Source organism: Salmo salar, chromosome 26, assembly GCF_965601325.2.
Source record: "Salmo salar chromosome 26, fSalSal1, whole genome shotgun sequence".
NCBI lineage: Eukaryota > Metazoa > Chordata > Actinopteri > Salmoniformes > Salmonidae > Salmo > Salmo salar.
This window is the reverse complement of record NC_138316.1, coordinates 51,337,501-51,350,000: the sequence shown is the minus strand read 5'-3', so window position 1 is coordinate 51,350,000 and position 12,500 is coordinate 51,337,501. Positions and strand designations below refer to the sequence as shown.

Sequence of the window (12,500 nt, the reverse complement as noted above, 5' to 3'; positions counted from 1 at the left end):
CTCTAATGACACCACTATAGCCATCGCTAATGACAACACTATAGCCATCTCTAATGACAACACTATAGCCATCTCTAATGACAACACTATAGCCATCTCTAATGACACCACTTATAGCCATCTCTAATGACAACACTATAGCCATCTCTAATGACAACACTATAGCCATCTCTAATGGCAACACTATAGCCATCTCTAATGACACCACTATAGCCATCTCTAATGACACCACTATAGCCATCTCTAATGACACCACTATAGCCATCTCTAATGACAACACTATAGCCATCTCTAATGACATCACTATAGCCATCTCTAATGACAACACTATAGCCATCTCTAATGACACCACTATAGCCATCTCTAATGACACCACTATAGCCATCGCTAATGGCAACACTATAGCCATCTCTAATGACAACACTAACCTCACCCTTAGCTGAGGGGATTTTTAACTATTGTTTGACCCTCCCTCCCTCCCTCCCTCCACCCCCTCCCTCCCTCCCTCCCTCTATCCAGGGTTTCTTCAGGAGGAGCCAGCAGAGTAATGCAGGGTACTCCTGCCCTCGTCAGAAGAACTGTTTGATTGACAGGACCAGCAGAAACCGTTGCCAACACTGTAGACTGCAGAAATGCCTGACCGTAGGCATGTCACGGGACGGTATGTATAGCAGGGGTTGAATTGGAATTCAGTATTTTTATATCTCCCAGTTAATGGAATTAATGCATATATTATGAAATATTGACTGCAGGATTTGTTTTAAATCATTTAAACTTGTATTTTTATATTTCCAGTCTAAACAGTGACATGATCAGCCTGAAAGCCTGAGGGAATTGAATTAAAATTGGAATTTGTAGAATTGTTGTGGATAATATTAAATTGAGAATTGAACTCTTGGAATTTACCTAACATTGGAATTGAGAGGAATTGAATTATCTCTGAATTCAAAGACTGACTTGGAATTTGAATAGAAATACACTGAATTTACAGGGAGTGAGAATCGCTGAAAAATTGAATTTGTGGAACTAACCACGATGCATAGGCATACTGTAAAAATGAATGCACGCATACACACACACACACACACACACACACACACACACACACACACACACACACACACACACACACACACACACACACACACACACACACACACACACACACACACACACACACACGCGCATTGGATTATGAGTCCACTTCGTACATCATCATTTACCTCCTCAGAGAGGTTAAGTTCTCACACAACGCTATTGTTCTTTGAAATAACCTTCATCAATGTCTCTCCATGTCCCCACAGCGGTGAAGTTTGGACGTATGTCCAAGAAGCAGAGAGACAGCCTGTACGCTGAGGTCCAGAAACACCGTCTCCAGCAGGCCCAGCAGCTGCAGAGAGACCTCCACCCTCATCAGAACCCGGGGGAGGTCGAGCCTCTCTCTCCCCACTACGGCCTCACTGACCTCCACGAAGCCCTGGGAGGGTACATGGAGGAACACAGCCCCGAGGGGGGTAACGGCCCAGCCTCCAAGGGGGGCTCTGACTCAGGAGGAGCGGGGGGGTTCTACCTGGACATTCAGCCGTCTCCTGATCAGTCTGGTCTGGATATTAACGGTATAAAACCAGAGCCTCTGTGTGATTATGGTTCCAACCAGGGTTTCTTCCCCTACTGTTCCTTCACCAACGGAGAGACGTCTCCCACAGTATCTATGGCTGAGCTAGGTGAGTGGAGAGAGGGGGATTAAAGGACGGATGGGAGGGAGGGGAGGAGGGGGGAAGAGGTGGAGAGAGGGGGATTAAAGGATGGATGGAGGGAGGGAGGAGGGGGGGGAAGAGGGTGGAGAGAGGGGGATTAAAGGACGGATGGAGGGAGGGAGGAGGGGGGGAAGAGGTGGAGAGAGGGGGATTAAAGGACAGATGGAGGGAGGGAGGAGGGGGGGAAGAGGTGGAGAGAGGGGGATTAAAGGACAGATGGAGGGGAGGGAGGAGGGGGGGAAGAGGTGGAGAGAGGGGGATTAAAGGACAGATGGAGGGAGGGAGGAGGGGGGAAGAGGTGGAGAGAGGGGGATTAAAGGACGGATGGAGGGAGGGAGGAGGGGGGAAGAGGTGGAGAGAGGGATTATGGAGGAAAAGGGAGAGACGTCTCCTACCTTGTCCATGGCTGGGTTAGATGAGGGAGGGAGGGAGGCAGGAAGGGAAGGGAAGGGAAGGGATGAGGTAAGGTTTGGGATGGGGGGAGGGAGGGAGGGAGGTGGGAAGGGAAGGGATGAGGTAAGGTGTGGGATGGGGGAGGGAGGGAGAGAGAGAGGCAGGAAGGGAAGGGATGAGGTAAGGTAAGGTGTGGGATGGGGGAGGGAGGGAGAGAGAGAGAGAGGCAGGAAGGGAAGGGATGAGGTAAGGTTTGGGATGGGGGGAGGGGGGGAGGCAGGAAGGGAAGGGTTGAGGTAAGGTGTGGGATGGGGTAGGGAGGGAGGGAGAGAGGCAGGAAGGGAAGGGATGAGGTAAGGTGTGGGATGGGGTAGGGAGGGAAGGGAGAGAGGCAGGAAGGGAAGGGATGAGGTAAGGTGTGGGATGGGGTAGGGAGGGAGGGAGAGAGGCAGGAAGGGAAGGGATGAGGTAAGGTGTGGGATGGGGTAGGGAGGGAGGGAGAGAGGCAGGAAGGGAAGGGATGAGGTAAGGTGTGGGATGGGGAAGGAGGGAGAGAGGCAGGAAGGGAAGGGATGAGGTAAGGTGTGGGATGTGGGAGGAGGGAGAGAGGCAGGAAGGGAAGGGATGAGGTAAGGTGTGGGATGTGGGAGGGAGAGAGGGGTAAAGAGGGAGAGAACAAGAGGAAAGAGAGAGGGATATAGAGAGGTAAAGAAAGAGAAAGGAGAGAGCGAACAGAGAGCACAACCGTGGGGCAAAACAAAGGTGGTTTAAAATAGCAGGAGGCTGCAAACTCATCTTCAGAGCTCATTAGAACATTGTCTGGTTAATTAGTATTGTGTTAATTAGCTCCTATTGGGAACCAGAGGGGCACATGTTCAGGGAAATCAGTTATTTACTCTCCCTTGAGCTCCCAGGAAGTGATTTGTCTTCTTTTAACAAAAGCATTTATCATTATATTCTCTCTCACTTTTACTGTCAGAAATATGGCCCTTTGTTTTATGTTAATAAATGATTGTCTGCTCCATATGAACATATCTCGTTTTCTCTATTGTAGATCAACCAGTACCAACATGGTTAACAGAATAGTAAAATACTGTCTGGGTCATACCAGAATAGTAAAATACTGTCTGGGTCATACCAGAATAGTAAAATACTGTCTGGGTCATACCAGAATAGTAAAATACTGTCTGGGTCATACCAGAATAGTAAATACTGTCTGGGTCATACCAGAATAGTAAAATACTGTCTGGGTCATACCAGAATAGTAAATACTGTCTGGGTCATACCAGAATAGTAAAATACTGTCTGGGTCATACCAGAATAGTAAAATACTGTCTGGGTCATACCAGAATAGTAAAATACTCTCTGGGTCATGACAGAATAGTAAAATATTGTCTGGGTCATGACAGAATAGTAAAATACTGTCTGGGTCATACCAGAATAGTAAAATACTGTCTGGGTCATACCAGAATAGTAAAATACTGTCTGGGTCATACCAGAATAGTAAAATACTGTCTGGGTCATACCAGAATAGTAAATACTGTCTGGGTCATACCAGAATAGTAAAATACTGTCTGGGTCATACCAGAATAGTAAAATACTGTCTGGGTCATGACAGAATAGTAAAATACTGTCTGGGTCATGACAGAATAGTAAAATACTGTCTGGGTCATGACAGAATAGTGAAATACTCTCTGGGTCATGACAGAATAGTAAAATACTGTCTGGGTCATGACAGAATAGTAAAATACTGTCTGGGTCATGACAGAATAGTAAAATACTGTCTGGGTCATGACAGAATAGTAAAATACTGTCTGGGTCATGGTAAGAGATGATCAACCACTAGTAAAATTGTTAAAGCTCCCTAGGAGAGGTGGGTGTGAAGTCAGGCGGAGGAGAGTAAATAATGTAGAGGAGGCGTTTATTCAAAAGTCCATATTAGCACAGGCACAGGACCAAAATAGAGCAGCCCACTAAATGATCCGGAACACAGTCCAGAAAATACACCTGCCCAAACGAACAAACTAAAACGCAACCCAAACCAACGACAGGTACACAAACAATCCGGCACGAAACCACACTGGTAGGGCGAGATTAAATACCCCACTAATGAATCTAAACTAGACAAAGGTGAAACACAAGACAGACACGACCAAACGAAAAGGAAAAAAGGATCGGTGGCAGCTAGTAGACAGGTGACGACGACCACCGAGCGCCGCCCGAACAGGGAGAGGAGCCACCTTCGCTGGAAGTCGTAACAAAAATACTGTCTGGGTCATACCAGAACAGTGAAATACTATCTGGGTCATGGTTAGAGATGATCAACCACCACTAACAGTATAGAATAGTGAAATACTATCTGGGTCATGGTTAGAGATGATCAACCACCACTAACAGTATAGAATAGTGAAATACTATCTGGGTCATGGTTAGAGATGATCAACCACCACTAACAGTATAGAATAGTGAAATACTATCTGGGTCATGGTTAGAGATGATCAACCACCACTAACAGTATAGAATAGTGAAATACTATCTGGGTCATGGTTAGAGATAATCAACCACCACTAACAGTATAGAATAGTGAAATACTATCTGGGTCATGGTTAGAGATGATCAACCACCACTAACAGTATAGAATAGTGAAATACTATATGGGTCATGGTTAGAGATAATCAACCACCACTAACAGTATAGAATAGTGAAATACTATCTGGGTCATGGTTAGAGATGATCAACCACCACTAACAGTATAGAATAGTGAAATACTATCTGGGTCATGGTTAGAGATAATCAACCACCACTAACAGTATAGAATAGTGAAATACTATCTGGGTCATGGTTAGAGATAATCAACCACCACTAACAGTACAGAATAGTGAAATACTATCTGGGTCATGGTTAGAGATGATCAACCACCACTAACAGTATAGAATAGTGAAATACTATCTGGGTCGTGGTTAGAGATAATCAACCACCACTAACAGTACAGAATAGCAGAACAGTAGGGTTGGAAGAATATGGCTTTATTGAAACAATGTTGCTATGTTGTTACACATGTGAGCTCTGCCTAAATGCTGACCCATATTCTACCCTTTTCACCCTACTGGGCAGAGCCAAGACAAACCCAACTGTGCTGGAAAGAACAATGTAAAAAAAAAAAGACCATTCAGTATAGTTCGGGTCGGCACCATATTGTGAAAAGGGTTCCACTGTGGTCCATCCAGCTCTTGACCTGGACCAATCGTGGTCCAGCTCTTGATGTTGTCCTGGACCAATAGTGGTCCAGCTCTTGATGTTGTCCTGGACCAATAGTGGTCCAGCTCTTGATGTTGTCCTGGACCAATCGTGGTCCAGCTCTTGATGTTGTCCTGGACCAATCGTGGTCCAGCTCTTGATGTTGTCCTGGACCAATCGTGGTCCAGCTCTTGACGTTGTCCTGGACCAATAGTGGTCCAGCTCTTGATGTTGTCCTGGACCAATCGTGGTCCAGCTCTTGATGTTGTCCTGGGCCAATAGTGGTCCAGCTCTTGATGTTGTCCTGGGCCAATAGTGGTCCAGCTCTTGACATTGTCCTGGACCAATCGTGGTCCAGCTCTTGATGTTGTCCTGGACCAATAGTGGTCCAGCTCTTGATGTTGTCCTGGACCAATCGTGGTCCAGCTCTTGATGTTGTCCTGGGCCAATAGTGGTCCAGCTCTTGATGTTGTCCTGGACCAATAGTGGTCCAGCTCTTGACGTTGTCCTGGACCAATAGTGGTCCAGCTCTTGATGTTGACCTGGACCAATCGTGGTCCAGCTCTTGATGTTGTCCTGGGCCAATAGTGGTCCAGCTCTTGATGTTGTCCTGGGCCAATAGTGGTCCAGCTCTTGATGTTGTCCTGGACCAATAGTGGTCCAGCTCTTGACGTTGTCCTGGACCAATAGTGGTCCAGCTCTTGATGTTGTCCTGGGCCAATAGTGGTCCAGCTCTTGATGTTGTCCTGGGCCAATAGTGGTCCAGCTCTTGATGTTGTCCTGGGCCAATAGTGGTCCAGCTCTTGACATTGTCCTGGACCAATCGTGGTCCAGCTCTTGATGTTGTCCTGGACCAATAGTGGTCCAGCTCTTGACGTTGTCCTGGACCAATCGTGGTCCAGCTCTTGATGTTGTCCTGGGCCAATAGTGGTCCAGCTCTTGATGTTGTCCTGGACCAATAGTGGTCCAGCTCTTGACGTTGTCCTGGACCAATAGTGGTCCAGCTCTTGATGTTGTCCTGGGCCAATAGTGGTCCAGCTCTTGATGTTGTCCTGGGCCAATAGTGGTCCAGCTCTTGATGTTGTCCTGGGCCAATAGTGGTCCAGCTCTTGATGTTGTCCTGGGCCAATAGTGGTCCAGCTCTTGATGTTGTCCTGGGCCAATAGTGGTCCAGCTCTTGACGTTGTCCTGGACCAATAGTGGTCCAGCTCTTGACGTTGTCCTGGGCCAATAGTGGTCCAGCTCTTGACGTTGTCCTTGAGCAATCGTGGTCCAGCTCTTGACGTTGTCCTGGACCAATAGTGGTCCAGCTCTTGATGTTGTCCTGGGCCAATAGTGGTCCAGCTCTTGACGTTGTCCTGGACCAATAGTGGTCCAGCTCTTGATGTTGTCCTGGGCCAATAGTGGTCCCGCTCTTGATGTTGTCCTGGGCTAATAGTGTTCCAGCTCTTGATGTTGTCCTGGGCCAATAGTGGTCCAGCTCTTGATGTTGTCCTGGGCCAATCGTGGTCCAGCTCTTGATGTTGTCCTGGGCCAATAGTGGTCCAGCTCTTGATGTTGTCCTGGGCCAATAGTGGTCCAGCTCTTGACGTTGTCCTGGACCAATAGTGGTCCAGCTCTTGACGTTGTCCTGGACGAATCGTGGTCCAGCTCTTGACGTTGTCCTGGACCAATCGTGTTCCAGCTCTTGATGTTGTCCTGGACGAATCGTGGTCCAGCTCTTGACGTTGTCCTGGACCAATAGTGGTCCAGCTCTTGACGTTGTCCTGGGCCAATAGTGGTCCAGCTCTTGATGTTGTCCTGGGCCAATAGTGGTCCAGCTCTTGACGTTGTCCTGGACCAATAGTGGTCCAGCTCTTGACGTTGTCCTGGACGAATCGTGGTCCAGCTCTTGACGTTGTCCTGGACCAATCGTGTTCCAGCTCTTGATGTTGTCCTGGACGAATCGTGGTCCAGCTCTTGATGTTGTCCTGCTACTCTCTCCTGTAGAACACCTGGGCCAGAACATCTCCAAGTCCCACCAGGAGACGTGTCAGTACCTGAGGGAGGAGCTGCAGAGCATGAGCTGGCAGGCCTTCCTCCAGGAGGAGATAGAGACCTACCAGACGAAGGTAATAGTACACACTACCTAGTACACTACCTAGTACACTACCTATAGTATACTACACTACAGAGCATGAGCTGGCAGGCCTTCCTCCAGGAGGAGATAGAGACCTACCAGACGAAGGTAATAGTACACACTACCTAGTACACTACCTAGTACACTACCTATAGTATACTACACAGTAGAGTATGAGCTGGCAGGCCTTCCTCCAGGAGGAGATAGAGACCTACCAGACGAAGGTAATAGTACACACTACCTAGTACACTACCTAGTACTCTACCGAGTACACTACACACTACCTATAGTACACTTCCTAGTACACTACCTATAGTACACTACACACTACCTACTACACTACCTGGTACACTACACAGTACCTATAGTACACTACACACTACCTAGTACACTACCTAGTACACTACACACTACCTAGTACACTACCTAGTACACTACAAATAGTACACTACACACTACCTACTACACTACCTGGTACACTACACACTACCTATAGTACACTACACACTACCTATAGTACACTACACACTACCTAGTACACTACCTAGTACACTACCTATAGTACACTACACACTACCTAGTACACTACACACTACCTAGTATACTACACACTACCTATAGTACACTACACACTACCTAGTACACTACACACTACCTAGTATACTACACACTACCTATAGTACACTACACACTACCTATAGTACACTACACACTACCTAGTACATTACCTAGTACACTACCTATTCTACATTACACACTACCTAGTACACTACACACTACCTAGTACATTACACACTACCTAGTACACTACACACTCTCTAGTACACTACACACTACCTAGTACACTACCTAGTACACAACCTATAGTACACTACACACTACCTAGTACACAACCTATAGTACACTACACACTATCTAGTACACTACATACTACCTAGTACACTACCTAGTACACAACTTATAGTACACTACACACTACCTAGTACACTACCTAGTACACTACACACTACCTAGTACACTACACACTACCTAGTACACTACCTTGTACACTACACACTATCTAGTACACTACACACTACCTAATACACTACCTAGTTCACTACACACTACCTAGTACACTACACACTACCTAGTACACTACCTATAGTACACTACACACTCCCTAGTACACTACCTAGTACACTACCTATAGTACACTACACACTGCCTAGTACATTACCTATAGTACACTACACACTACCTAGTACACTACCTATTACACTACCTATAGTACACTACACACTACCTAGTACACTACCTATAGTACACTACACACTACCTAGTACACTACCTAGTACACTACCTATAGTACACTACACACTGCCTAGTACACTACCTATAGTACACTACACACTACCTAGTACACTACCTAGTACACTACCTATAGTACACTACACACTACCTAGTACACTACCTATAGTACACTACACACTACCTAGTACACTACCTAGTACACTACTGTTGTTCTCCTCCCCTCATAGGCTTTTGTCACCCCCCTCTTCCTTCTCCCTCACCTCCCCTTTTCTCTCTCTCTCTGTTTCTCTCTGTTTCTCTCTCTCTCTCTCTCTCCCCTCTCTGTTTCTCTCTCTCTCTGTCTCTCTCTGTCTCTCTCTCTCTCTCTCTCTCTCTCCCCTCTCTGTTTCTCTCTCTCTCTGTCTCTCTCTGTCTCTCTCTCTCTCTCTCTCTCTCTCTCTCCCCTCTCTGTTTCTCTCTCTCCCTCTCTCTCTCTCTCTCTCTCTCCCCTCTCTCTCTCTCTCTCTCTCTCTCCCCTCTCTCTCTCTCTCTCTCTCCCCTCTCTCTCTCTCTCTCTCTCCCCTCTCTGTCTCTCTCTCGATACTGGCATCAACAATTATCCCGCTTTTAACATAGTTGTTGTTTAAATCAGCCAGAGGAGGTGATGTGGCAGCTGTGTGCCATCAAGATAACGGAGGCCATCCAGTACGTGGTGGAGTTCGCCAAACGCATCGACGGCTTCATGGAGCTCTGTCAGAACGACCAGATAGTGCTGCTCAAAGCAGGTAGACAAGATGATGTCTACTGATGACACCTCGATCAATCCCCAATCTATATCTACTTATATAGGAAACCCCCAATCTATATCTACTTATATAGGAAACCCCCAATCTATATACTGTCTACTTATACAGGAAACCTCCAATCTATATACTGTCTACTTATATAGGAAACCCTCAATCTATATACTGTCTACTTATACAGGAAACCTCCAATCTATATACTGTCTACTTATATAGGGAACCCCCAATCTGTATACTGTCTACTTATATAGGAAACCCCCAATCTATATAGTGTCTATTTATATAGGAAACCCCCAATCTATATACTGTCTATTTATATAGGAAACCCCCAATCTATATACTGTCTACTTATATAGGAAACCCCCAATCTATATACTGTCTACTTATATAGGAAACCCCCAATCTATATACTGTCTACTTATATAGGAAACCACCAGTCTATATACTGTCTACTTATATAGGAAACCCCCCTGACCTGTAGTGATGGTTGTGTTGTGTTGTGTTGTCTCTCTGACCTGTAGTGATGGTTGTGTTGTCTCTCTGACCTGTAGTGATGGTTGTGTTGTGTTGTGTTGTGTGTTGTGTTGTCTCTCTGACCTGTAGTGATGGTTGTGTTGTCTCTCTGACCTGTAGTGATGGCTGTGTTGTGTTGTGTTGTCTCTCTGACCTGTAGTGATGGCTGTGTTGTGTTGTGTTGTGTTGTCTCTCTGACCTGTAGTGATGGTTGTGTTGTGTTGTCTCTCTGACCTGTAGTGATGGTTGTGTTGTGTTGTGTTGTCTCTCTGACCTGTAGTGATGGTTGTGTTGTGTTGTGTTGTGTTGTCTCTCTGACCTGTAGTGATGGTTGTGTTGTCTCTCTGACCTGTAGTGATGGCTGTGTTGTGTTGTGTTGTGTTGTGTTGTCTCTCTGACCTGTAGTGATGGTTGTGTTGTGTTGTGTTGTCTCTCTGACCTGTAGTGATGGTTGTGTTGTCTCTCTGACCTGTAGTGATGGTTGTGTTGTCTCTCTGACCTGTAGTGATGGTTGTGTTGTCTCTCTGACCTGTAGTGATGGTTGTTGTGTTGTGTTGTGTTGTGTTGTGTTGTCTCTCTGACCTGTAGTGATGGTTGTGTTGTGTTGTCTCTCTGACCTGTAGTGATGGTTGTGTTGTGTTGTCTCTCTGACCTGTAGTGATGGTTGTTGTGTTGTGTTGTGTTGTCTCTCTGACCTGTAGTGATGGTTGTGTTGTGTTGTCTCTCCTCAGGGTCTCTTGAAGTGGTGTTCATCAGAATGTGTCGTGCCTTTGACTCTCAGAACGGCACCGTCTACTTTGATGGGAAATACGCCGGGACTGATGTCTTCAAAGCGTTAGGTAAGTCAGAATACAACCCAGTGGAACACGTTAATCCCCTTCAGTCTGTGGTTGAGGTTCAGCAGTTTCAGAACCCTTGATTTAATAGGAGAGGAAGTTATTTGTTAGGGAATGTTTTGGACCTCCTCTGACTGAATGGCTATGCCACTAGGATATGATTGGACTGACTGAACTCCGAAGCAATGCAATGTCAGGTGACGTCTGTTCACACCCTGATGTCCTGCTCTGTGTCCTGTGGTGTTCTGATCCACTCCTGTCTCTCTCTCTCTGTGTCTGACAGGTTGTGATGTTGTGATCCACATAACTTCCTCCTGTCTCTCTCTCTCTGTGTGTCTGACAGGTTGTGATGTTCTGATCCACATAACTTCCTCCTGTCTCTCTCTCTGTGTGTCTGACAGACTGTGATGTTCTGATCCACATAACTTCCTCCTGTCTCTCTCTCTGTGTGTCTGACAGACTGTGATGTTCTGATCCACATAACTTCCTCCTGTCTCTCTCTCTGTGTGTCTGACAGACTGTGATGTTCTGATCCACATAACTTCCTCCTGTCTCTCTCTCTGTGTGTCTGACAGACTGTGATGTTCTGATCCACATAACTTCCTCCTGTCTCTCTCTCTGTGTGTCTGACAGACTGTGATGTTCTGATCCACATAACTTCCTCCTGTCTCTCTCTCTCTGTGTGTCTGACAGACTGTGATGTTCTGATCCACATAACTTCCTCCTGTCTCTCTCTCTGTGTGTCTGACAGACTGTGATGTTCTGATCCACATAACTTCCTCCTGTCTCTCTCTCTGTGTGTCTGACAGACTGTGATGTTCTGATCCACATAACTTCCTCCTGTCTCTCTCTCTGTGTGTCTGACAGACTGTGATGTTCTGATCCACATAACTTCCTCCTGTCTCTCTCTCTCTGTGTGTCTGACAGACTGTGATGTTCTGATCCACATAACTTCCTCCTGTCTCTCTCTCTGTGTGTCTGACAGACTGTGATGTTCTGATCCACATAACTTCCTCCTGTCTCTCTCTCTCTGTGTGTCTGACAGACTGTGATGTTCTGATCCACATAACTTCCTCCTGTCTCTCTCTCTCTGTGTGTCTGACAGACTGTGATGTTCTGATCCACATAACTTCCTCCTGTCTCTCTCTCTGTGTGTCTGATAGACTGTGATGTTCTGATCCACATAACTTCCTCCTGTCTCTCTCTCTCTGTGTGTCTGACAGACTGTGATGTTCTGATCCACATAACTTCCTCCTGTCTCTCTCTCTGTGTGTCTGACAGACTGTGATGTTCTGATCCACATAACTTCCTCCTGTCTCTCTCTCTGTGTGTCTGACAGACTGTGATGTTCTGATCCACATAACTTCCTCCTGTCTCTCTCTCTGTGTGTCTGACAGACTGTGATGTTCTGATCCACATAACTTCCTCCTGTCTCTCTCTCTGTGTGTCTGACAGACTGTGATGTTCTGATCCACATAACTTCCTCCTGTCTCTCTCTCTCTGTGTGTCTGACAGACTGTGATGTTCTGATCCACATAACTTCCTCCTGTCTCTCTCTCTGTGTGTCTGA

At 46.4% G+C, this 12,500-nt stretch overlaps 1 protein-coding gene across 2 annotated transcripts in view; it reads left to right on the top strand.

Annotated features, from left to right (window-relative positions):
- The window catches only part of LOC106588012 (nuclear receptor ROR-alpha A), a 255,113-nt gene that overhangs the window by 237,160 nt on the left and 5,453 nt on the right, over positions 1 to 12,500 (top strand). Inside the window, exons 4-8 of one of the 2 annotated variants that reach the window (XM_045707982.2) lie at positions 520 to 661; positions 1,305 to 1,616; positions 7,377 to 7,498; positions 9,431 to 9,563; positions 10,826 to 10,933. In XM_045707982.2, the coding sequence (XP_045563938.1) occupies positions 520 to 661; positions 1,305 to 1,616; positions 7,377 to 7,498; positions 9,431 to 9,563; positions 10,826 to 10,933 (817 nt within the window). Of the gene's footprint in view, positions 1 to 519; positions 662 to 1,304; positions 1,725 to 7,376; positions 7,499 to 9,430; positions 9,564 to 10,825; positions 10,934 to 12,500 lie in introns of both variants that reach the window. The other variant, XM_045707981.2, reaches the window with a different exon arrangement.